The sequence below is a fragment of the Trichechus manatus genome, unplaced genomic scaffold, assembly GCF_000243295.1.
Source record: "Trichechus manatus latirostris isolate Lorelei unplaced genomic scaffold, TriManLat1.0 scaffold00055, whole genome shotgun sequence".
NCBI classification, from domain to species: domain Eukaryota; kingdom Metazoa; phylum Chordata; class Mammalia; order Sirenia; family Trichechidae; genus Trichechus; species Trichechus manatus.
This window is the reverse complement of record NW_004443991.1, coordinates 16,195,974-16,222,577: the sequence shown is the minus strand read 5'-3', so window position 1 is coordinate 16,222,577 and position 26,604 is coordinate 16,195,974. Positions and strand designations below refer to the sequence as shown.

Below are 26,604 nucleotides of genomic sequence, written 5' to 3'. Positions count from 1 at the left end.
GTTCCAGGAGACCCAAAACGTCACTGTGGCCCACCAGCCACAGTGGGGGCATATGGAGGTCAGGTTATTAATGTAGTCTTAACTCATGTCCATCTCATGATAGGTCCAGTGGGTCCCTGAACCCATCCTCTAGTGATTTCCCCAGATCCAGAATGCGTAATTGGAATAGACATACTCAGCAACTGGTGGAACCCCCACATTGGATCCCTGACATATGGTGGAATAAGGGTTATTATGGTAGGAAAAGCCAGGTGGAAGCCGTTAGAACTGCCCCTACCTGGGAAAATAGTAACTCAAAGGCAATACTGCATTCCTGAATGAATTGAAGAGATTATGGCCACCATCAAGGACTTGAAGGATGCAAGGGTAGTGATTCCCACCACATCCCCATTCAACTCACCTGTTTGGCCTGTGAAAAAAATAGATGAATCTTGGAGAATGACAGCAGATTATCAAAAACTTAACCAGGTGGTGACTCCAATTGCAGCTGCTTTTCCACATGTTTCATTGCTTAAGCAAATTAATACAACTCCTGGTGCCTGGTGTGCATCTATTGATATGGCTAATGCCCTTTTTCTCCATACTTGTTTCAAAGGATCACCAGAAGCAGTTTGCCTTCAGCTGGCAAGGCCAGCAATACACCTTCAGTGGCCTACCTCAAGTCTACATGAGCTCTCCATCTCTATGTCATAATTTAATCCACAGGGACCTTGATTGTCTTTCCCTTTCAAAAGACATCACACTGGTCCATTACATTGATGACATTATGCTGATTGGAACTAGTAAGGAAGAAGTGTTAATGACTCTGAACTTATTGGTAAAACATTTGGGTGCTGGGGGTGGGAAATTAATCCCACAAAATTCAGGCACCTTCCACCTCAGTGAAATTTCTTGGGGTCCAGTGGTGTGGGGCATGTCCAGATATTCCTTCTAAAGTGAAGGATAAGTTATTGCTTCTGACAACAGGTTCAGGCTGCCACGAAAACTGCTTTGCCACTTGGGCCATATGATCTGGGTGATCCAATGGTGCTTGAAGTGTCGGTGGCAAATAGAGATGCTGTTTGGAGTCTTTGGCGGGCCCCTATTGCTGAATCACAGCACAGATCCTTAGGATTTTGGAGCAAAGCCTGTCATCCTCTGCAGATAACTACTCTCCTTTTGAGAAACAGCTTTTGGCTTGCTACTGGGCCTTAGTAGAGACTGAATGCTTAACCATGGGCCACCAAGTAACCATGTGGTCTGAGCTGCTCATCATGAACTAGGTGTTGTCTGACCCATAGAACCATAAAGTTAGATGTGCACAGCAGCACTCTATCATTAAATGGAAGTGGTATATATGAGATTGGGCCTGAGTAGGACCTCAAGACATGAGTAAGTTACATGAGGAAGTGGCCCTAATGCCCATGGTCTCCACTCCTGTCATTACCTTCCATCTCCCAGTCTGCACCTATGACCTCTTGGGGAGTTCCTTATGACCAGCTGACTGAAGTAGAGATCATTCTGCATGATATACAGGCACCACTTGTAATTGGACAGCAGCAGCACTATAGCCCCTTTCTGGGACCTTCTACCACCAAGAAAGTAGAGCCAGGAGTGAGTGCATCCTTTGGACCCAGGGTCCAATGAAGCTCCTAGACCAGGAGAAGATTGATGACAAGGACCTTCTCTCAGAGTTGACAGAGAAAGCTTCCCCCTAGAGCTGGCACCCTGAATCTGGACTTCTAGCCTTGTAAACTGTGAGAGAATAAATTTCTCTTTGTTAAAGCCACCCACTTTTGGCTTTCTGTTACAGCAGCACTAGATAACTAAGATACACCATGTGAACAGAGTAGAACTGCTTCATAGGTGCCTGTGGGTGTGTTCAAACCACCAACCTTTAGGCTAGTAGTTGAATGCTTAATGTTTGCAGCACCCAGTACCAGCATGTATTTAGAGGCACCCAGAATAAGCTTGCAGAATTTCCCTGATGTTATAGGCTTGTGTCCTAGTACAAAAAGTGGGAAAATCTACTAAATGCATCCTATTAAAAATTCATAATCTATGATTTCTTATATATCACCCCACCATTCACATAAACTTTGTGTTTACTTACTTCTCATGATGTCTACTTCATCAGTCACAATCCTGGAATATAAGTTCCCAAAATGCAAAGAATCATTTCCACTAACACATTTAACACCTGCTTAGCATGGTACCAGGTACACATAGTAAATAATATTTTTGTTGATGATAATTAAGCACCTCAATAATAGCCTTTCTCATGAATGTCTTAACAGAATTGATTAGAATTTTAAAAATTCCACATATAAAAAGACTTGAGTTTTGTTTTCCCATGACCCAGACAATTTTGGTTTATAAGATTGTTTCTGGGGTTTAAAGAAGCACTTGGGATGGGGAGGCCTTTGCAGATTCTTAGGGTTACTGAGTTAGGGATAGCAGGTTTCTGCCCTTGTCAACAATTCGTCACCATTTATACTTTTTAACCTGTCTCTAAAAGTCAAATTATAGCATGTTAGAAAAACTGGCTTATCATCACCACGACGATGATTATTGTCAGTTTAACAAGAGACTAAGGGCATAAAATATGAATTGAAGGGGATATTTATATTCTCTGAAGAAATATAATAATCATCTCATGAAGAGCTGCAGTTTATTCCCCAATGTAAGGAGATTAAATGGTTTCTTATCCAACTTGCTGAATCCCACAGCCATCAACAGTGTGGGGCAGGGATATAAATTGGAGGAGCAAATGGATTTTGATATTTAAAAAGAGAAAGCACAATAGGAATTTAATTACCGTATTTGCCAATACAATGTTCCCTTTGAAGAGAGGATTCTTTCATAAAATTCTGTATCTGGTGTATTCATGGTGACAGCGTTGCTTGAGGTTCTAGTAGGAGTTTAGGAGTCACCCTCTCTCTGTGTGACCTTACCTGCACCCTCTCTGGACCTCATTTATCTTAAAAGTCTCAGCAGGGGTTCCAAAGATAATGTCTACATAGCCTTTGTAGTTTATTTGAAGAAAAGTACTAGATAAAGAAGCTGTATCTAATCGTTGACACTAAGTGAAATGTCACTCATCAACCAACAAATCAGTCAGCATGGATTTAATGAGCATTGATTTAATGTAAGGATAATAACTAGGACTGTGGGGAAAGAAATGGGAGAAAAACAAATCCATTTAATTATTTATTAAGTAGTTATTGAGAACCTGTTACGCTTCAGGCACTACGCTAGGTGCTAGGGATTTGTGAAATGAATGGTGTAAAACTGTGCTCTATATGGGTGTCAATTGCTGTTTTTTGGAAGTAGATCACCAAGCCTTTCTTCCAATGTGCTTCTGGGTGTACTCAAACCTCCAACCTTTTGGTTAGCAGCCAAGCACTTAATAGACGAACTTACTGGTCCATACAAACCTCTACAGTAGAGTTCTATTGAACTGATTCCCATTGACAGTGAATTTGTGATAATTAGGATAGTAACTTCTTGCCCTATTAGTGGAAAATATTAATGATGTAAGCAAGGTATAAACAGTGCATTTCCATTACCTTAACACTTAGAATAACAGGTTTCTGCCCTTCTGAGCTCATCTCCACTTTTTAACCTTTTTCTAAAAGCCATATTGTATCACGTTTGTTAAGAGCAGTTGACGTACTAATGATAGACACAATGCCCAAGAAGCCTTAATCATCTTGAAAACCAAAACCTGTAAAGGAAAAAAATGTGCTTTGTGACAGATGAAAAAGAGACATTGTAGATTTTAGAACAGTTTAAAGAAGTTATTGTAGATATTTTTTTTTCATCTGTAGTCTATCTAGAATACATCTGTTACTATTACCATCAAATTAGCTCTAATTCATAGTGATCTCATGTAAAACAGAATGAAACGTTGCCCTGTCCTGCATCACTTTCATAATCATAAAAAAGCACGTCTAGACAGTGACAAATTATTAGTAGGCTTTATATTAAGGCCTGCTTACAAGTTAGTTATTTTGGATTTGGCACATCCCCAGAGGAATCTCTTTATATGTAGAGTCTAGTTTTCAAGTCAGTCTACAACATATAGGTAACTTATAATATGAATGATGAATCACGCAAATACAGTGTTTTTTAAACTGCATCAGCTTCTACATTCATGAAGACCTATGAGTTCCACGAGGATTTTTAAATCTTATGTTTTCATTTTGATAATATTGAAAAAATTAATATAACTATATTCTGGATCATCTAAAGGAACACCTTGTTGTATGATTCTAGAGCCTGTGTTTATGGTTATCTTTATAATTGTATTAACCTCATGTTATCAACCGATTTAACAGTCACAGATGTTTACTATGTTGGTTGATATCTGGCTGTCATTTGGTTGGCTTGCATTAAGGTTAAAATGACACAAGTATCCCATATCCACTATTATACGCCTGTTGATTTTGTTTACCTGTTAAGAGACAAAAGTGCGATAATATTCATTTGATAGATACTAGGTTGTAATCTTTACGGATGAAGACTGCCACCTCTTTCTCCCACGGACCAACTGGTGGGTTCAAACTGACAACATTTTGGTTAGCAGCCAAGTGAGCGCTTAACCATTGCACCACCAGGGCTCCTTTAAATTAAATTTAGACCTTAGAAATAAAATGACAATATAGCAGGATAATGTTGCAGACTAATGATAAAATAACAAAGGCAGACAAAATACATGAATGATATATTCACATTAAAGGACAGGCCAGATTAAATTACGGAGCTGGATAGATGAAGGTTTTGCAACACTTCCGTTAGACAAAAATAGTGGGAGAATTCATTCATCACACAGCACACAGTAAGCAACTCAACAGAAATTAAAATATAGCATCCATATCACAATTGCTTTGTGATAAGAGGGATGGAAGACATCTTTGTACGAACTAACATAAAAGAACTACTTAGCTATAATATAGAAGTGAAGATTCAATGAAATCGTTTTCTTTGATAAATGTCAGTGATGTATTTTAAGTACATTGGTAAACTGATCTTTCAAAATAATAGACCACACATTGCTACACATTGCTCTTAAAATTTGAAAATATCTCATAAAAATCAGATTTCTAGTTTTTTCTTTTTTTAATTTAGAAAATATGACAACTGTAAGACTGCAGCCCCTATTGTAATAATGGACTAGAGTTGAGCAGTGCCTGTTGCTTATACAGTTCTTCTCACGTACATTTTCTACCTACAAGCTATAAGCATAGAGTTTGTGTTTTCCAATCTAAAGCAATAGGATATATATCCCATATACTTCCCTTGTCAGTAGTAAGGATTCTGGACAAAGAGGGAAAAGGGGTCATATGTTGTTTGTAAAACAAATATTTGTGAGGAAGGGCTGCTGCTGGATGTGGTTCCTCTCCAGTGCACTATCACATCGTGTTCTCTCTGTAATCATGGTTTAGCATCTAGTTCAAAATAGAAACTAACTTTTAGGAGTCAGTTTCTAAATTAATTGACCACATTCATAGACTCCAAGTCTTGCTGAGTTAGAAGGAAATTTAGTGCCCTCTCCTCACTGCCCCAACCCTACCCCAACCTCCCTCATAATGCCTGCCTCTCATCCACGGTGTCTCCTTCCCTGCTCTTACTTCCTAATCATTTTTAATTCATTAATATTTAAAGATCATTGCAGTTTTTCACTGAAAAGGGCAACACTTACCACCAACCATGTAAAGGTGAATGCAGGTGAAACTTCTGAGGAGATGTTTTGAAAGCATGGTATTTCCAGAGTCCAATTTACCTCTATTTCTATTGTATGACTGCTTCTCCACTCATCCTGTGTAACTGTAACAAAATGTAAGGCGGAAAAGACATGGAACTTTGATTGGTTTATAAAGCGCTTTTCATTCAAGAAACAAAAACAGTTTTAGTATACAGGCTCATCTATCCTCAGCACACACCTATGAAGTGAACAGGCAAAACCCCACTCTAGTCCTCATTTTATAGACAGCAAAACTGAGCACTAAAAAGCACAGAGAGATGCTTATCATGGAAATACTATGGGGAAACTATCAAAATCCAGCTCATAATTTGGCATGTTCCTCAGCTTTAATCTCAGATTAGAGCTTTAGTCTTCAGGTTACATTTCCTTGATCAGATAGAGTATAAAACTTTAAAACCCAGCCTCTAGTTTTCCTTTTAGAGGTTAGACACATTCCTCCAAAGAAAGAGTGATATGAAAAAGTATACAAACTCTGAAGAAGCATCGTTAATAAATTATTTGTATTTTTAAGGTAATATGAGGTGAATATGTTTCATAGTCCCTCCTTTTGGGAAAGCTATATATACTTGTAAATAAAATATAATAATATATCAAAAGGATAATTTGTAAATGAAAAGTAACCCTATCATCCTAATGTTTTAAAGAGCTTACTTAAACCCTGGTGGCATAGTGGTTAAGAACTCGCTTGCTAATCAAAAGGTCAGCAGTTTGAATCTACCAGGCGCCCCTTGGAAACCCTGTGGGGCAGTTCTACTCTGTCCTATAGGGTCACTATAAGTCAGAATCCACTTCATGGCAATGAGTTTGGTTTTCTTTTTCTTTTGGAGAAAGATGCAGCAGTCTGCTTCCATAAAGATTTACAGCCTTGAAAACCCTATGGGGTCACTATGAGTCGGAATCAACTCAACTGCAGTGAGTTTGGTTTCTTTAGTTTTTTGCTTTTTTCTTAATACAAATCTTGTGTGTAAGCTTGTATGCTTTCTCATATTTTACAATTCTATTTTACCAACAAATGATACTTATATATTTACTTAAAATTTTTGCATAATTTTTGAACTATTTCTGATTGATATTCTTAGAGGCTTTATGTTATTTTATCATATAGACTCATTACGGTTTTGTTTTAACCATTTACAACTATTGAATCAGTATGTTCTTTCAGTTTGAGTTTTTACTTTGTTTTAAACTATTATCTGCTATGTGGCAGGAATGATCCTTATAGCAATAGTTTTCTACTGACCGTTCAGCTACTTAAGATAAATTCCCAGAAACAGAATTAATGAATTAAGGAGTTGGAACATTTTCATTGCTATCAATTTGTTTCAGTTAGGTGTCTTCCAGTCCGTTGTGACTCATAGTGACCTTATATACAACATACCGAAACACTGCTCAGTCCTGCGCCATCCTCATGATCTTTGTTATACCTGAGCCCGTTGTTGCAGCACTGTGATAATCCATCTTATTGAGGGTCTTTCTCTTTTCCACTGACCCTTTATTTTACCAAGCACGGTGTCTTTCTCCAGCGACTGAACCCTCCTCATAACATGTCCAATTATGTCAGACGAAGTCTCTCCATCCTCGATTCCAAGAGGCATTCTAGTTGTACTTCTTCCGAGACAGATTTGTTCATTCTTTTGGCAGTCCATGGTACGTTCAGTGTTCTTCACCAATTCAAAGGCGTCAATTCTTCGGTCTTCCTTATTCATTTCACATGCATAGGAGGTGCCAACTGAAAACACCATGGCTTGAGTCAGGAGCACCGTACTCCTTAAAGTGACATCTTTGCTTTTTAACACTCTAAAGAAGTCTTTTGCAGCAGATTTGCCAAATGCAATGTGTCGTATAATTTCTTGACTGCTGCTTCCATGGGCATTGATTATGGATCCAAGTAAAATGAAACCCATGACACCTTCAATCTTTTCTCCGTTTATCATGATGTTGCTTATTGGTCCAGTTGTGAGGATTTTTGTTTTCTTTATGTTGAGGTATATTTCATATTGAAAGCTATAGTCTTCGATCTTCATCAGTAAGTGCTTCAAGTCCTCTTCACTTTCAGCAAGCAAGGTTTTGTCATCTGCATATTGCAGGTTGATAATGAGTCTTCCTCCAATCCTGATGCTCTGTTCTTCTTCATATAGTCCAGTTTCTTGGATTATTTGCTCTGCAAAGAGAGTGAATAAATATGGTGAAAGGATACAACCCTGATGCACACATTTTTCTGACTTTAAACCATGCAGTATCCCCTTGTTCTGTTTGAATGACTGCCTCTTGATCTATGTACATGTTTCTCATGAGCATAATTAGTTGTTCTGGAATTCCCAGTCTTCACAATGTTATTCATAACTTGTTATGACCCTGTGATGGTTAAGATTGCGTGTCAACTTGGCTGGGCCATGATTCTCAGTGTTTTGGCAGTCGTATAATGTTGTGATCACTTCCCTGTTGTGATCTGATATGTGATCATCCCCATGATGGGATCTGCTGTGAGTAGCCAATCAGTTGAAAGGGAGTTTCCTTGAGCGTGTGGCCTGCATCCGAATATAAGTAGACATTCTGGCAAGGCTCGGGGGCTTTTGCTCCTTCTGGATCCCGCAGCTGGCTTCTGTTCGTCTAACCTCTGGTTCCTGGTGCTTGAGCTAGCAGCTTACCGTCGGTCTTGCATGCCGATCTTAGGATTTGTTGTTCTTCTCAGCCTGTGAGCAAGAACCCTGCTCTCTGACCTCCCAATCTTAGGTTCATCAGCACCAGTGGCTATGCGAATCAGGAAAAACCTATATCCTGATCCAAGGACTTGGGATCTTCCTACCTCTACAACTGTGTGAGCCATTTCTTTTATATAAATCTGTGTATATATATTTATACACTTTACTGGTTTTGCTTCTGTAGAGAACCCAGCCTGAGACAGACCCACACAGTCCAATGCCTTTGCATAGTCAATGAAACATAGGTAAACATCTCTCTGGTATTCTCGGCTTTCAGCCAGGATCCACTTGATGTCAGCAATGATATCCCTCATTCCACAGCCTCTTCTGCATCTGGATTGAATTTCTGGCGGTTCCCTGTTGATGTACTGCTGCAACCGTTTTTGAATTATCTTCAGCAAAATTTAACTTGTGTGTGATGTTAAGGATATTGTTCAATAATTTCCACATTAGGTTGGATCACCTTTCTTTGGAACAGGCGTAAATATGGATCTCTTCCAGTCGGTTGGCCAGGTAGCTGTCTTCCAAATTTCCTGATATAGATGAGTGAGCACACCCAGTCTGGCATCCACTTGTTGAAATGTCTCAATTGGTATTTCGTCAATTTCTGGAGGTTGTTTCTCACCAATATCTTCAGTGCAGCTTGGACTTCTTCCTTCATTATCATTGGTTATTGATCATATGCTACCTCTTGAAATGATTGAACACAGACCAATTATTTTTGGTACAATGATTCTGTGTATTCCTTCCATCTTCTTTTAATGCTTTCAGTGTCATTCAGTATTTTACTCATAGAATTACTCACTATTGCAACTCAATGCTTGAATTTTTTCTTCAGTTCCTTCAGCTTAAGAAATGCCAAGCGTGTTCTTCCCTTTTGGTTTTCTATCTCCAGCTCTTCGCACATGTCATTATAATACTTTACTTTGGCTTCTCAAGCTGCCCTTTGAAATCTTCTATTCAGCTGTTTTACTTCATCATTTCTTCCTTTTGCCTTAGCTACTTGATGTTCAAGAGTAAGTTTCAGAGTCTCTTCTGATCCTATTTTAGTCTTTTCTTTCCTGTCTTTTTAATAACTTCTTGCTTTCTTCACATATAAAGTCCTTGATGTCATTCCATAACTCATCTGGTGTTTGGTCATTAGTATTCTATGTGTCAGTTCTATTCTTCAGATGGTCTCTAAATTCAGGTGGGGTATACTCAAGGTCATGCTTTGGCTCTGGTGGACTTGTTTTAATTTTCTTCAGCTTCAACTTGAACTTGCATATCAGCAATTAATTGTCTGTTCTGCAGTCGACCACTGGCCTTGTTCTGACAGATGACAAGGAGTTTTCCATCGTCTCTTTCCTCAGATATAGTGGATTTGATTCCTGTGTATTCCATCTGGTGAGGTCCACATGTACAGTCTCCACTTTTGTTGTTAAAAAAAGTTATTTGCAATGAAGAAGACATTGGACTTGCAAAATTCTATCGTGTGATCTCCAGCATCATTTCTATCACCAAGGCCATATTCTCCAACTACTCATCCTTCTTTGTTTCCAGCTTTTGCATTCCAATTATCAGTAATTATCAATGCATCCTGATTGCATGTTTGATCAATTTGAAACTGCAGAAGTCGGTAAAAATCTTCAATTGTTTCATCTTTGGCCTTAGTGGTTGGTGCATAAATCTGAAAAATAGTCGTATTAACTGGTCTTCCTATTAGTTGTATGAATACTATCCTATCACTGACAACATTTTAATTCAACACAGATCTTGAAATTTTCTTTTTGACCATGAATGCAACACAATTCCTCTTCAAGTTGTCATTCTCAGCATAGTAGACCATATGATTGTTCAATTCAAAGTGGCCAATAACTGTCCATTTCAGCTCACTAATATCTATCTTAATGCATTCCATTTCATCAAGACAATTTCTAACTTTACTAGATTCATACTTCGTACATTCCATGTTCTGATTATTAATGGATGTTTACAGTTGTTTCTTCTCATTTTAAGTCATGCCACATCAGCAAATGAAGGTCCTGAAAGATTGACTTCATCCACGTTATTAAGGCTGACTCTACTTTGAGGAAGCATCTCTTCCTTAGTCGTGTATTGAGTGCTTTCGACCTGGCGGGGGCGGGGGGCTCATATTCCGATACTATAACAGACACTGTTTTGCTCCTATTCACAGGTTTTTACTAGCTAATTTTTTTCAGAGGTAGACTGCCAGGTCCTTCTTCCTAGTCTGTCTTAGTCCGGAAGCTCAGCTAATGCCTGTTTACCATGGTTGATCCTGCTGGTATTTGAAATACTGGTCTCATAGCTTCCAGCATCACAGCAACAATATCTAATCTTTAGATCATTGTTATATTTTAATTTCTCATCTGTATCAGGTATCCTCATCCTAATATCTCCTTCCTTCTCTTTTCCTTAATTGAAACCAGGGCTTCCATAAGTTATCTATTCTCCTGTGGGATTTTCAAATGATGATTTTTTTATTCTCTTGAATCCTTAATTCCTCAATGCCAGGAGACAAGATTGGTGCCTTCCTTGTTCTCCATTGGTGCTTATCAATTATTAATCCAATCTCGTATTAAAAACAAACCAAAAACTGTGCTTTATGGTTAGAAGCATTTAACTATAGCAGTATTTCCAAATGCAGTGATTTGTGAACCACCATCACGATTTTTTTTCATATTTGCATACCAAGATTAGTACTATGTAACTTTCTTTTTGAAATTATTGCAATTCTTTTATTTAAATAAAGTTATTTTAAATAGAAACTGGTCTAAACATGATAATCTGTGAAATACATGAAATCAGTTTTATTTTGTATTTTAATGCATATTACCCAAATACATAAGTATTAAATTTTTGAAAATTTTTTTCTGGATTCTAGGATGTTGACAGTAGAAGTAGCAAAGCTTTTTGAGTGTTCCTGAAACTGCCCATAAAAAAGAACAGATTAACTGGAGTAGCAAAACAAAAAACACATAGACTATATCTAGAAGAAAATGAAATAACAGTATATCCCCACTAGACAATTGTGGTAACTACAATTGTGCATAAAGAAAAAGAAATCAAGTGGGCTTCTGATAACCCTTAGAACTAAAGAACCCAAGAACACAATAGGTAATAACTGGAAAAACAGGAAGTCTAATCTAAAAAAAGCAGCAGAAGTGGGGGAAGAGGCTTGCAGGCACCAAATCACCAGTGAATTCAAGGCAAACGGGAACAGGTTTGCCATTTCTGGAGCAGAAAATGATATTTAGGACAGAACCCATACTGAGTAGAAACACCTGGGAATAGAATCCAAATTGAGTAGAACTGGTCCAATAGGAGAAACCAAAAAGACAATTCAGATAAAATGAGGGAAAGCAGCAAGGAAATACATCTCAGAAAGTACAAGGACATTTATTTATATAGTAAATAACAGAAAAGTGCTTTCTAGGGATATTGAAAAACACTAGAAAAGCTATTGTTGTAGCAAATCACGAAGGCTGGTTAAAATTGAAAGTAAAGAGTTTTATTGAGGGAATAGAGACAGCTGCAGAACAGAAGGACATTGCAATGGAAAAAGGTGGAGTCCCAACAAATGGAACACATGAATTGAAAGGAGAGAAATTACAGTTATTGAGGTCAGTCAAAGGTGATACAAAGTAAAGCATAATCTTTGACATTACTGGTTACATGAATACTTTGATTGGCTAAAAGACATAATTGAAAGACATGGAGTCAAGGGAGGGCTTCATGTTGGTTACAATGCAATGGCATGAGAAATTTTCAGGAGTGGTCTGTTAAAAGTTACCTTTTTCAGAGCATCAATATCTAGAGGAGATTGGGAACAAAGAGTTTCCATCAGGTAACAAATGAGTTTCTGTGAAGTATTCACATTCTTTAGCCTGACCTCAACGAAACTTGTTTCCTTGACTATAATAGGGATTGGTTCCTAGGCAATGAAGGTAAAGTCTGGGGGAGAGGTTACACTGAGCTCTTAGAGTTAGTTCAGTCATTTTACAAATAGGTCAGATACCTCTGTTTTGATTTTATTCCTTATCATTCCCTCCTTTTGATCAAGGATTTCAAAGACCATCCTTTGATCACACTTATGAGCATACTCTCTTCTACATGGGCTTGACTTTAAATTGTCCTTAATATCCACTTGAACTAGTAAGTGTTTAAGTCCCTAGAAGTTACGTGATAGAAGTGACCAGAAACCACTATGTATTTTACCTTGCTATAGGGGAGTTCTCATTTCAGGGCAAGTTGGTCTCATGTCATTCACAAGGAAGTAATTCATGTTTTGCAAGGTTTTTCTGGTAGTGGGGCAGCCTCAATTTTTTCACCATGCTATTGTTGAGCAGCCATCTTCAGTGTTGGTGTGGGGAATGGATAAGATGTGGTCAAATTGGAGAAACAGCCTGACCTACTTTCTAATGACTAAGTCATGAAGCTTCTCTAGTTTGAGTTCTCAAATGCATTGTTGATATACATAATTCTCTAAGCATGAGATGAAGTGGAGTTTCCATTTCCTACACTAGATATGCATCTTATAACACAGTTTATAGTTCCAATAATAAGGATTATTATTATTAATTTAATCAACCTGGTTTGCAACAGAGACTGTAACCACAAACCTGCACAACTAGGTAGCCAACTAAAGATAATAAAGAAGGTTGGCAAAGTTATAGGGGGTATAGAATATAATCAAACAGCTTTTTTATGAATCTCAACAATATACTATTTAACTTTTCCAGTGGTGTTAATCCAAGAGCAATAGAAAGTGTTAGCAATGGTGCAAACCCCTCTTTGCTAGGCTAGTAAAAAAAACTAAAGATATTTGATTATTAAGTACTACTTTAACTAGTGATTTAAAGAATTGTTGTTGTGCTACCATTCCATCTGCAAAATTGTCAGCTATTTGAGCAACAGTAGCTGACAGGTTACTAATAAACTGTTGTAATTGTATTGTGCCAAACAAAGGAATAGTTGCTCACTAAAAGGACCAGTCCCATCTGGAGTAGCTGTCAATAGGATTGCTGCTAAGTGTTAGGCTATGTTGGGCTAAAGAAATTAAATTTTAAATCACTGGTCTAATACAAATTTTTATTATATATTTAGAGTAACTCTCAAGATTCTCAACGTACATTGACCTTTTCTTCTCCAACTATCTAAGCATGGTGTGGCTTATGCATAAGGAAAATCTTCAGGGTAGGGGTCATCTAAAGTGAACATGCACAAAGGAATAAGTAACCATGGGGAACACACAAGGCCTTTTTAAAATAAGAGGATCTAGGGATAGATAAATTTGCATTTACTAGTCAAGTTTCTATTTGGATATTATAATAAGTTGATATCTTTTCAAAATTTAATTCCCACCGTGGTATAGTTTTGGGAACACAGGTTATTGTAATGTTTAATAGTTCTATTCAGTGTATTAGAGTACTTATTATATCAACTAGAATATAATCGGGCTTCTTCAGGATATTGTTTAACAAAGGTATTGCCCAATATTAGTTTCTGCATATAATTTCAGGATTTACCTCTTTAGCTCCAGCAAAATCATATAGAATACAGAAAACAACAGAGATCATCATAAAAATATAACAAGTAATATCATAAATATTTAGACAAAATGAATACTCCAACTACTAATAGAATGTGCCCTAGTGCTTCTGAAGTTGTATAGAAAATGGGAAAGATCAAGAAGTGTTGGGCTAAGTTTTGCCAAGTTCAAATTCACTTGATCTATCTTTCTTAAGAAATTAGACTTTGAAATTTTTGAAGAAAAATTAGAAGACCCTAGTTTTATTCTCCTTATTTATTTTATTCTTTCCTTTTTATTCAGCTAATAATTCAAGCATGAAAACAATTAGTTAAAAATTACTAATTTATGAATCTTAACATAAAATAAGGCAACTTTAAAGGCTATAAATGTTAGGCAGGAGTAACGACATCTAGTGGGGACATAAAGAATTAACACCATGGAGGGAAATTTCCTGATATAGGTATAAGGCAATCTAAATGTAATTCTATAAGGATCACCTACACCAATAGGAAAAGAAGTTCAAGGACTTTAATAACCTCTGTATCCGTGGGAAAGAAATGAGTAGATGTAAAGCAGAAAGTAACAGGAAGCAAAATTACCAGTCTAATAAATCCCAGCTTATAAAACAGTGCCACTTTAAAAGTTACAAGTATTAAACAAAGAGTAACTACTTTAGGGGTTTCTATACAGCATACCTTACTAGGGAAGAATACTAACTTGGTGAAGGATAATTAAGACAAATAGGAAAGTAAAGATTATAAAGTACAATCCAAAAATCCTAGCTGCTTGTGTGAAGTCTTGTTCTGTGATCTTGGGTGGAACTGTTTGCCTCTGTCATAGTTGTTTGCTTCTGTCTACCAGGGTGGCTGAATTTTAGTTTGAGTCCTTTAGTTGGCTGGACAGTTTAAACAGGAGCTGCAGTCTTCTTTAATTCAGAGAGGAGTAAGATTTATCTTAACTATCTGCAAATTTAGCAGTATAAGGGTTAGTAAGGAGAACTACATATGGTCCTTTCCAACAAGGCTCTAGGGAATCTTTTAGCTGACGTTTTTTCTAATACATGTGGTCCCCTGGAATAATATATATCATCCCCCGGATTTTGGGATTTTGATTTTCTGACATCAAAGACTCGTTTAACCTGTGAAAACATTCCTTGGAGTATTGGAATAAAGATTGAAAATACTTAACAACATTAGAGTTGCTATACTAGATTTTTATGCAAATAATGTGCGCCTTCTGAATTTGTTTGCCAGACACACTCTCCCCACAAGCCACCCTCACAAGCATCACCATGTCAGTCCTCTTCCACAAGTTACTACAAAAAATTAGCATAGCATGCTTATGAAAATGCCTCACAGGTGGAGGGTATGGCCAGCGAAGAAACCCAGAAGGTATGTGTTATTTGTGTTAAAATACAATAAGTAATATAAGGGAGGGACATATGGTTTTGAAGAACTACTTTTCTGATCATATTATTTCAGTATTTATTTCTTGGAGTCTGTGGCATTTTTGAATATATTTTAGTTAGAATTTTGACATGAGCCATAACATTTTTAAATTCATAGGATATTCTGTAACCAGTATAGTGTTATTACATCCTGAAATAGCTAATTCTTACAAAAAAAGGAGAGAGAAAAAAAGATTTCTCATATCTAGAAAATAGAACATTTTATATTAGTGATATTATTATATAAATCTTACAGTAACCTTTTTAGTTTACTTAGTTTTATGTAACCAATTTTGGTTTCATGTTATTCTGGATCAACAGCAACTTGAAAAACCCCATTAAATTCTACATAAGATTTCTAAAAATCCTGATTCAGTCCATTAGCATTTATATTTAAAACATCATAGTCCTCTTTATTAGTCTGACATAGTTCATTTTTGTTGTATTTTCAGTGAATCAGTAAGGTAAAACTTACTTGTGAATAGCAAACTTAAAAATGGTTATGGTTAGTGCATAATAATAATTTTTAAGTGAAAAGATTTTAAGGTAATTAACTACAAAAGTAATGCAAATTTAAATAAAGTCAAATAAAAACTTAAGATGAAAATATCTCTAAGCATAATGAGTAACCTCATTTTTAAAGAGCCAGGATATACCAAGTATAATAAAAACTCCATAGGTGAAACTATTGGCTTTGATGATGCTAAATAAATAAAGCTGTGACCAAGTTAATAATTGAAATGATATAATAAAACAATATAAATGGTGCTTGCTGTCTAATATCAGGCTAAAAACAGAAGAGGAAACATTAGCATGTAAAATTTTAACCTAAAGAAAATTTGGCATTTCTCTTGATTTGACAATGTTTTGTGTAACTTATAACATACTAAATAAACTTTGTTAGCACTTTTTTCCTTATGCATTGGAAATAAATTTTTTGGGCTTTTTATGAAGTTTCAAAGTTCTCAGGAGTTTATTACAGGCTATTGAGAAATTATTTGAGTTATTTAATTAAAGATCTTAAAGGAAAAGTCTAGTTTTTCTAAAGCCATGTGGCTTGGCTGTATTTAGAAATTTGTTCTGTTGAATCTTTGCTTTTGAAGCAGATTGCATAAAAGAAATAAAATTAATCATTTAATTTTAAAGAAATTTTTGTTATTTTAACAGTGAGAAACCCAATTCTTAGATTGTATGTTATTTAATATTAAAACTCTTAAAAATTCTTAGAAATCAACTCATTAAACTTTTAGCTATAGTGAATAAGAATTTCAACCACACCAAATACATTTTCTTTCAATAGACTTTTAAAATTCCTTGTAAAAATGAATAATTTTTTCCTGTGGCATAAAAAGTAAGAGCCTATAAACTTTAATTCTAACAAACATCCACCCACTCAATTTAATATCAGTAAGTTACTAAAAAAAAATCTGGAGATTAATTTAAATCTATGTATTACAAAACATAATCACTGTTGAAATAAAGCTCATCTAAACAGTCTACTTTCAAAGCATCGAAATTTTGAAACACTCAATTGTACTCATGAGGAACCTGTACTTAGACCAAGAGGCTAACAGAACAGGGGACTACTGTATAGTTTAAAGTCAAGAAAGTTGTGAGTCAGGGTTGTATCCTTTCACTATAGTTATTCAATTTGTATGCTTAGCAAATAATCCGAGAAGCTGGATTATATGAAGAAGAATGGGGCATCAGGATCGGATGAAAACTCATTAACAACCTGCATTATGCAGATAACACAATCTTCCTTGCTGAAAGTGAAGAGGACTTGAAGCACTTACCGATGAAGATCAAAGACCACAGCCTTCAGTATGGATTATACATCAATATAAAGAGAACAAAAATCCTCACAACGGGACCAAAAAGCAACATCATGATAAACGGAAAAACGATTGAAGTTGTCAAGGATTTCATTTTACTTGTATCCACAATCAACGCCCATGGAAGCAGCAGTCAAGAAATCAAATCACACATTGCATTTGGCAAATCTGCAGCAAAAGACCTCTTTAAAGTGTTGAAAAGCAAAAATGTTTCACCTTGAAGACTAAGGTGCCCCTGACCCAAACTATGGTGTTTTCAATCACCTCATATGCATGTGAAAACTGGACAATGAATAAGGAAGACAGAAGAATTGATGCTTTTGAATTATGGTGTTGGTGAAGAATACTGAATATACCATGAATTGCCAGAAGAACGCACAAATCTGTCTTGGAAGAAGTACAGCCAGAATGCTCATTAGAAGCAAGGATGGCAAGACTTTGTCTCACGTACTTTGGACATGTTTTCAGGAGGGATTAGTCGGTACAGAAGGGCATCGTGTTTGGTAAAGTAGGGGGTCAGCCAAAAAGAGGAAGACCCTGAACAAGATGGATTGACCCAGTGGCTGCAACAATGAGCTCAAACATAGCAATGATCTTGAGGATGGAGCAGGACCAAGCAGTGTTTCGTTCTGTTGTACGTAGGGTCGCTATGAGTCGGAACTGACTCGATGGCACCTAACAACAACTAACAACAATCTTTATCTCTATTTAAATTTTTATTATTTCTTTTGTTTACAGAAAAGGTCTTTATTTGATTGAAGAGTCTTTTTGGTGAATATTTAAGTGAATAAAAATTTATCAAGAGGTAGGTGATATTTATCTGGATGTCTTATCCTCATAAGGGCTTGCATTGTATGTTAGTCTGAGGGTCCTTAGTGGCCAAACTGAATAGCCAGCTGTTAGCTATAGGCTATGTTATAGCTTCAATATGTTTAAAAAAAAATGACCTTAATTTTCATCAAGACTTAGAGGCAAAAGTTTACAAAGGTGTACATTAATATATTACATCATTAATATAAAAGGGTTTTGTTGGGTTTTTGAAAGGACTTATCCATAGTCAGGCTGGGGCAGGGACTCAATAATGGTTACTTCAGACTTAAATATTTTCTTTATCTTGGTGTCAGTTGTTATAAAAATTATAGTCCCTTGTGTAATGGTATTTAAAACCTGAGACATATAATTTCTTCATTTCTGATACTTAGAAGATTTAGGCAAAGCTGACAAAGCCCTCAGTCATTTGGAGCTATGCCTCCACCTTTTCAAATGCAAGTAGCATGAGTTTAGCCCAGTTGCCTGGTAACACGGAAGCAGTCAGTACACTTTTCCAACAGACTAATTTATCTTAAAGTTTCTTACAGTAGCTGTCAAAAAAAATTTAGATTATAAGGCACACGAAAATAGTTTTATGAAAAAAAGTAATTGTTGGCTGTGGCTTTTAATTTTATACAAGACAGCTACTCAGACATCATTTTTTAGACTAGAAGTAAGTTAAAACAAAACAGAAAATCTACGTAATTTATCAGTCTGTGAGATCAACTAACCTGAAAAACCTGTAAAATAAAGAGGAAATGTGTACATAGAAAAAACAAAAAACGCTTGTGAGAAGCATTACTTTTGGTCTCTCACCCCTTAAAGTAATCTCCACAATGCCAAATTGCAAGAACTGATCTCAAACGGGTATCAGACCTAAGTCAAACAAACTAGCCAGAACTTGAAAGCAGGGGGGAAAAAAATGTACACTGAAACCTGAAACTGAATGCACAGTATAACTTGAAATTGCACTAGCAAGTAGAAAGCAAGCTGAAACTTAATGGGCTTGAAAATTCATCTCCCAGAGTAGACCTGGGGATATTGTAGGAACAGCCCCAGCAAACTCAATTTGGTAATAAACTCCTCAGAATGTTCAGAGAGTGAACTGAAAATGAAAGTAAAGACAGATCCTCAATAAAAGTCACAGAGCTCTACACAATGAAGGCAGAGCTTGGGTTTGAGAGACTATACCTTAGACTACCTCTGGGAATCTGGGGAGGCAGTGATCAAAAAGCTTCTGCAGGTTGGGCCCACATTCTTTGTGTCCTCAGGGTCATGCAAGGCAGGACATCTTTGATATCCCACTGCTGACTGCAAGTAATGTCATAGAGCGAAATCACAAAACCTGATTAAACTTAAAAGAGTTTTATTGAGGGAATAGATACAGCTGCAGCACAAAAGAACTTTGCAAAGGAGAAACATGGAGTTCCAGCTAATGGGACACACGAATCCAAGGGGGACAATTCGGGGAATATGATTATAGGACTGGAGGTCAGTCAAAGGTGATACAAAGTAAAGCATGATCTTTGACATTATTGGTTACATGCATACATTGACTAGCTAAAAGACATAATTGAAAGACAGGGTCAAAGGGAGGCTTCATGTTGGTTACCAAGCAATGACATGACAGAAATTTCAGGAGTGGTCAGTTAAAACTTACCTTTCTCAGAGCATATCAGAACAAAGAGTTTCTATCAGGTAACAAGTGTGTTTCCATGAAGTATTCACATTCTTTAGCCTGACCGCAAAGAAATTTATTTCCTTAACAATAATAGGGTTGGTTCCTAGGCAACAGAGGTAGAGTCTGGGGAAAAAGGTTACAATGAGCCCTTAGAGTTAGCTCAGTCATTTTACAAATAGTTCAAATGCCTCTGTTTTGATTTTATCCCTTATCACTATCTTTACTCACCTTTCCACAATAAAAAAAAAGAAAAATGAATTTAACTTAAATATAAGCAATAGAAAATAGAAAAGAAATAAGGTAGAGTTATATACAAAGATATTAAAATGAAAAGGAGAATAGAGAGTAAAATAATAACCTTACAATAACTACAGCATAATAGGAAGACATGAACACAAAATAAATGAAAATTATAGCCCTATATTTCAAAATGAGCTAAAATAAAATTATATAAGTTGTAGAAATTTGAGTAATTGGAGTAAACAAAGATTATAAAAGATAGATGACAGAGTTCAGGAAAGGACTGGAAATAATTTTAAAAAATCAGTTCAAAAATGAAGATCAAACTAGAACAAAAACAATAGCATATAAACCCAAATGCTAATGCATTAAGAGAAAGAAAAATAGGATGGGGAATTTTTTTAAATAAAAAAATGGAAAAATGGATAAAAGATATTCAGAGAAAGTGATAAACAAAGAAGATAAAAAATATGTAAAATAGGAGGCACTTAAGGGCAAAAAAATCAAAGCAATGGAACAGAATAAATACTAAAAACTACAATTGAAGAAAATTTTTCAAAATAAAAAATGACTTAATGAAGTGAATTTGAGGTAATCTGGGGATGATCAAGATAAAAGACATGACCAGGAGATAACAACATTGCACAAACTATTTATTGATGACCAAATGCAGGGTCAGTTTCCCACAACAGGAGGCCTTACAGAGGAAATGGGGCAATGCCTTAGTTAACTAGTGCTGCTATAACAAATACAACAAGTGGATGCCTTTAACAAAGAGAAATTCATTTTCTCAGAGTCTGGTAGACTAGAAGTCCAAATTCATGGCATCAGCTCCAGGGAAAGGCTTTCTCTCTCTGTCAGCTCTGGAGGAAGGTCCTTCTCACCATTCTCCTGGACTAGGAGCTTCTTCATGCAGGAACCCCGAGTCCAAAGGACGTGCTCTGTTACTGGTGCTGCTCTTTTGGTGGTATGAGGTCTCCAACTCTCTTCTCACTTCTTTTTCCTTTTATCTCTTTCTTGTAAGATAAAAGGTGATACAGGCCACACCCCAGGGAAACTCTCTTTCTTGACATTGGATCAGGGATGTGACCTGAATAAGAGTGTTACATCCTACCCTAATTCTCTTTAACATAACCCAATCTTGCCTCATTAACATAACTGCTGTCTATCCCACCTCATTAACATCATAGAGGTTAAGATTTACAACACATAGGAAAATCACATCAGATGACAAAATGGTGGACAATCACATAATACTGGGAATCATGCCTAGCCAAATTGATACACGTATTTTTGGGGGACACAATTCAATTTATGACAGGCATGGAGCCTGCAGAACAGGTAGAGGATCTGGAAACTTCTGAGGAAAGAAGGGAGGGGAAAAGTTTACAAGTCCCTAGGTAATATCCTCCTGCAGAAAGGTAGGGAGTCTCTGTGTCAGAAAACTCTAGGCAGCAGCACCTTAAGGTCTTCATAACTACAGAGTTTTATTTTATCTATACCCCACAGATACTGGGTGCAGTTTCACAGGGTATGTACAGAAGGTAGGCTCTAAGTGGCTAAAAGTTTGCCTATTTGGGCTATTTTTAAAACAATTGGATCTGTAACAATTTGAGTTTGGTGCCAGTGAGCTTTTTTTGACTAACAGGCTTCAGTGTGCCATGACAAAGTAAACAACTTGGGGCCTATGATGGTTAAGGTTGTGTGTCAATTTGTCTGGGCCATGATTCTCAATGGTTTGGCAGTTATATAATGCTGTAATCATCTTCATAATGAGATCTGATATAATACAATCACCTCCATGATGAGATCTGCTATGAGCAACCAATCAGTTGAAAGGGAGTTCCCTTGGAGTTGTGGCTTCCATCCAACATATGTGTACTTTCTGGAAAATTCCCAGCATTTGCTCACTTTGGATCTTGCATCTGACCTCCAATTAATGGAACTTGAGCTAGCAGCTTACCTGCCGATCTTAGGATTCATTGGCCTCCTCAGCCTGTGCACTAGAGGTCTGTTGTCTGACCTTGGGTTCGCCAGCCCCTGCAGTTACAGGAGTCAGGAGACGTCTTCAGCCTGATGCACTGACTTTTTACTTTCTATTCTCTAAACCCGTGTGAGTGAGTTCTTATAAATCTTTATATATATATATGTATATATATTCATGGCTATGACCAATGATAAGTTGGAGACAAGGAGGCATGGGGAAGAGTTATGTGGATAGATCTCTCAGAATGGGCCAAAGTGAAGATATTTGTGTCTCACGTGAATGCTCACCAAAGGGTGACCTTGGGAGAGGAGGATTTTAACAATCAAGTGTATAGCATGATGTGTTCTGTGGAATCCAGTCCTGCTTTTTCCCCAGCCACTCCTGTCATTGTCCAATGGGCTCATGAACAAAGTTGACATGGTGGCAGGGATAGAGGTTATGCATGGGCTCAGCAACATGGACTTCCACTCACCAACGCCAACTTGGCTATGGGCACTGCTGAGTGCCCAATCTACCAGCAGCAGAGACCAACACTGAGTCCCCAATATGGCACCATCCCTCAAGGTGACCTGCCAGTAACCTGGTGGCAAACTGATTACTTTGGACTGTTTCCATCATGAAAGTAGCAGCATATTTTTCCTTGCTGGAATAGACACTTACTTTGGATATGGATACGCCTTCACTGCACACAATGCTTCTGCCAAAGCTAATACTTCTGGACTTACAGAATATCTTATCCACTATCATGGTATGCCACACGGCATTGCCTCAGATCAAGGGACTCACTTCACAGCATATGAAGTGTGGCAGTGGGCCCAAACTCATGGAATTCGCTGCTCTTACCATGTTTTTCATGATCCTGAAGTAGCTGGCTTGATAGAATGATGGAATGGCATTCTAAAGACACAACTACAGTGCCAGCTAGCTGGCAATACCTTGCAGGAGGCTGCATATGCTCTAAACCAGCATCAATATATGGTGCTGTTTCTCCCATAGCCAGGATTCATGGGTCCAGGAATCAAGGGGTGGAATTGAGAGTGGCACCATTCACTATTACCTCTAGTGACCCACTCACAAAATTTTTGCTTCCTGTCCCCATGACCCTATGCTCTGCAGGTCTAGAGATCTTAGTTCCAAAGGAAGGAATGCTCCCACCAAGAGACACAACATTTATTCCATTGAACTGGAAGTTAAGCATGCCACCCGGCCACTTTGAGTACTTATGCCTCTGGATCAACAAAGAATGGAGTTGCCATACTGGCTGGTGTGATTGATCCTGCTTACCCAGAGGAAATCTGATTGATTTTATATAATGGAGGTAAAGAAGAGCATGACCGGAATACAGGAGATCCCTTAGGGCATCTCTTAATACTACCATGCACTGTGATTAAAGTCAATGGAAAACAGTTGTTGTTGTTAGATGCCATCAAGTCAGTTCCAACTCATAGTGACCCTATGTACAACAGAATGAAACACTGCCTGGTCCTGCGCTGTCCTCACAATCATTGCTATGCTTGAGCCCATTGTTGTAGCCACTATGTCAATTCATCTCGTTGAGATCTTCCTCTTTTTCTCTGATCCTCTACTTTACCAAGCATGGTGTTCTTCTCCAGGGACTGATCCCTCCTGATAACATGTCTAAAGTGTATGAGAAGAAGTCTCAAAATCCTTGCTTCTAGTGAGCATTCTGGCTGTATTTCTTCCAAGACAAATTTGTTCATTCTTCTGGCAGTCCATGGTATATTCAATATTCTTCACTAAAATCATAACTCAAAGGCATCAATTCTTCTTTAGTCTTCCTTATTCATTGTCCAGCTTTTGCATGTATATGAGGCGACTGAAAACACCGTAGCTTGGGTCAGGTGCACCTTAGTCTGCAAGGTGACATCTTTGATTTTAACATTTTAAAGAGGAAAACTACAGCAAACCAATTACAAAATGACTATTAATGGCCAAGACACTTCAGGAATGAACATTTGGATTACCCTAGCAAAGAACCAGCTAAGGTGCTTCCTGAGGGTAAAGTGAATACAGAATGGGTCATGGAAGAAGACAGTACTAAATACCACCTATGATCACAGGACCAGTTGCAGAAAAAAGAACAGCAATTGTTATGAGTATTTCTTCCTTGTGTGCATCAAATCAACTCAACAGCAATAGGTTTTTTTTTTCCCCCCACTTATAAAACATAAGATGTAAACAGGTCTAGTCAATTTTTGGTTTTATGTGTGTTAGTTTTATCATGTTAGGTGCATGTTAGTCATAACTTTATAATCGTTTTATTTAGAGATTGTGTATGATTTAGGGAGATGTGTTCAGGTGCCATGTTGATAATGGATGGGCTGTGATGGTTGAGATTGTATGTCATCTTGTCTGGGCCATGATTCTCAGTGGTTTGGCAGTTATGGATGGTGCAGTTTGGCAGCTATGTAATGATGTAATCACCTCCATGATAAGATCTGATATAAAGTAATCACCTCCCTGATGAGACGTGTTGTGAGTAGCCGATCACTTGAAAGGGAGTTTCCTGCGGGTGTGGCCTGCATCCAATATATGTGGACTTTCTGGTAAAGCTTGAAAGCTTTTGCTTGCTTCTGTTCATCTGACCTCCTGTTCTTGGAACTTGAGCTAACAGCTTACCTGCCACTCTTTGGATTGATCAGCCTCTGTAGCCTGTGAGCAAGTGACCTACCGTCTTACCTGCTGATCATGGGATTCCTAGGCCTCCTCAGCTTGTGAACTAGAGGTCTGCTGTCTGACTTGCCAATCATCTTGGGCTCGCCAGGTCCTGCAGTTATGTGAGTCAGGAGAAGCCTCCAGCCTAACTCATGGACTTGACACTTTCCAGCCTCTACAGCAATGTGAGCCATTTCCTTGATATAAATCTCTCTCTCTCTCTCTCTATATATATATATATATATACACTCACGCACATATATATACACACATATGTGCATATATACATACATACATGCATATGTGTGTATATATAGAGAGAGGGAAGCATATATATGTACATATGCTTCACTGGTTTTGCTTCCCTGGAGAACACAGCCTACAGGGCCAATGCACAGACACTATTTTGACTCATTTATATAATACATATTGAAAGATTATACTGCAGAAGTAGGAAATAGATTTATAATAGACAGCATTAGGTATACTATTATAGAGGTATTGAATAAAGTCAGTTATAGGGAAATAAAATCAGATTGTTTTTAACTTTTTGGCAGCAACTCTTTATGCCTAAAAATAATAAAGTAACATATCTAATGTATTTAAATTAAGAAATGTGCCCCAAGAATTTTACAGTCTCCAAAATTAACTTAATGATGTGAAGACAACAGAAAAAACTGTTAGAGCCATGCAAGAACTCAGAGAATATTGCTCGCATGGGCACTTCCTGAGTATTCTACCACATAATGTGCTTCAGACAAACAAAATGACTGGAAATATATTTACATAAAGATTAGTGGTGAGTGTTAAATATGTATTTACTGTAGCACTAAGAATAAACAATTGTTACAGGGAAGAAAGTCAACTATGTAATGACTATATTTTAAAAGTAGAGGGGAGATTGAAGGACTTCTGGCTATGAGGAAGTGAAGCAGTCAGTGCAGAAAAGCAAGTATAAAGACAGTGGGGAAATGTTAAAAACAAGTATCTCAGGTTCTAGAAATTGGCCAAAGCAGACATCAAATTGAGAAGCATTTCTCTTGAAAAACCACTACAGCTTTGGTAAGAACAGGAGTCTACAACTTTTCTTGTCTAGGGTTCTCCCATCCCCATCCTCAGAGAAATCAAACTTTACCGCCGCAAAGCTAGCTACAAAAACTAGCAGTTTTTCTGTCATAGAAAGCAAACTTTAATTAGGTCTGAGGGTGAAAACCCCTCAGTTTGTCAGCTAAAAGAGGTAAACATGGTAAAATGTAAACAGGGATGCAGTTAAAATTTATTAGCTTAACTTTGTGGCCACACTTAGGATGAGCGACATATCAGATAGATTCTTAACTTGGAAATCCTGGAAATGAGACAGCCACAGAATGATTGGGCTAAGTTCTCTGCACATCCCTGGCTGACTGGGAAAATATACACATCAATGGAAGGGAACATAGCAAAAGTAAAAATCAAAGGAAACTGGAAAACTGGCTGTAACATTGAATATACTGTCTAATACACAAACATATCTATGTATAGACTATGGAAGCCTAATGGGCTAGAGGTGTTGGAGCACAATCTTTGTCAAAATTATTGGTGGACAAAGAAAGGGAATTTGTTAATTTGTTAATACAGGGGTAAGTTCCAGGAAGCCAAACTAAAAAATAAGATTTAGAATAAATATCTGAGCAAAGAAATCAATGGTTACACACTTCAAGAGACAAATTTTCAACTGAAGTGCAAGTAATTTACTAAAATAAAAAATAATAAATGAAGAAAAATGAAACAATATCTAGAGTTGCTATATTATATTATTTAAGATGTCTAGTTTTCAATAAAAAGGATGAGACATAAAAGAAACAGGAAAGTGAGATCCATACTCAGGAATCAAGCAATTAATTGAAACTGACTGTAAGTGGACCCAGATGTTGCACTTAATAAAGACTTCAAAACAGCTACTATAAA

The 26,604-nt window shown here is 37.1% G+C and overlaps 1 protein-coding gene across 1 annotated transcript in view; it reads right to left on the bottom strand.

The window, feature by feature from the left end:
- CD96 (CD96 molecule) overlaps positions 1–26,604 on the bottom strand; it is a 150,626-nt gene that overhangs the window by 83,799 nt on the left and 40,223 nt on the right. The window contains 1 exon segment of the mRNA XM_023732856.1: positions 5,680–5,808. Within this exon segment, the coding sequence (XP_023588624.1) occupies positions 5,680–5,808 (129 nt within the window).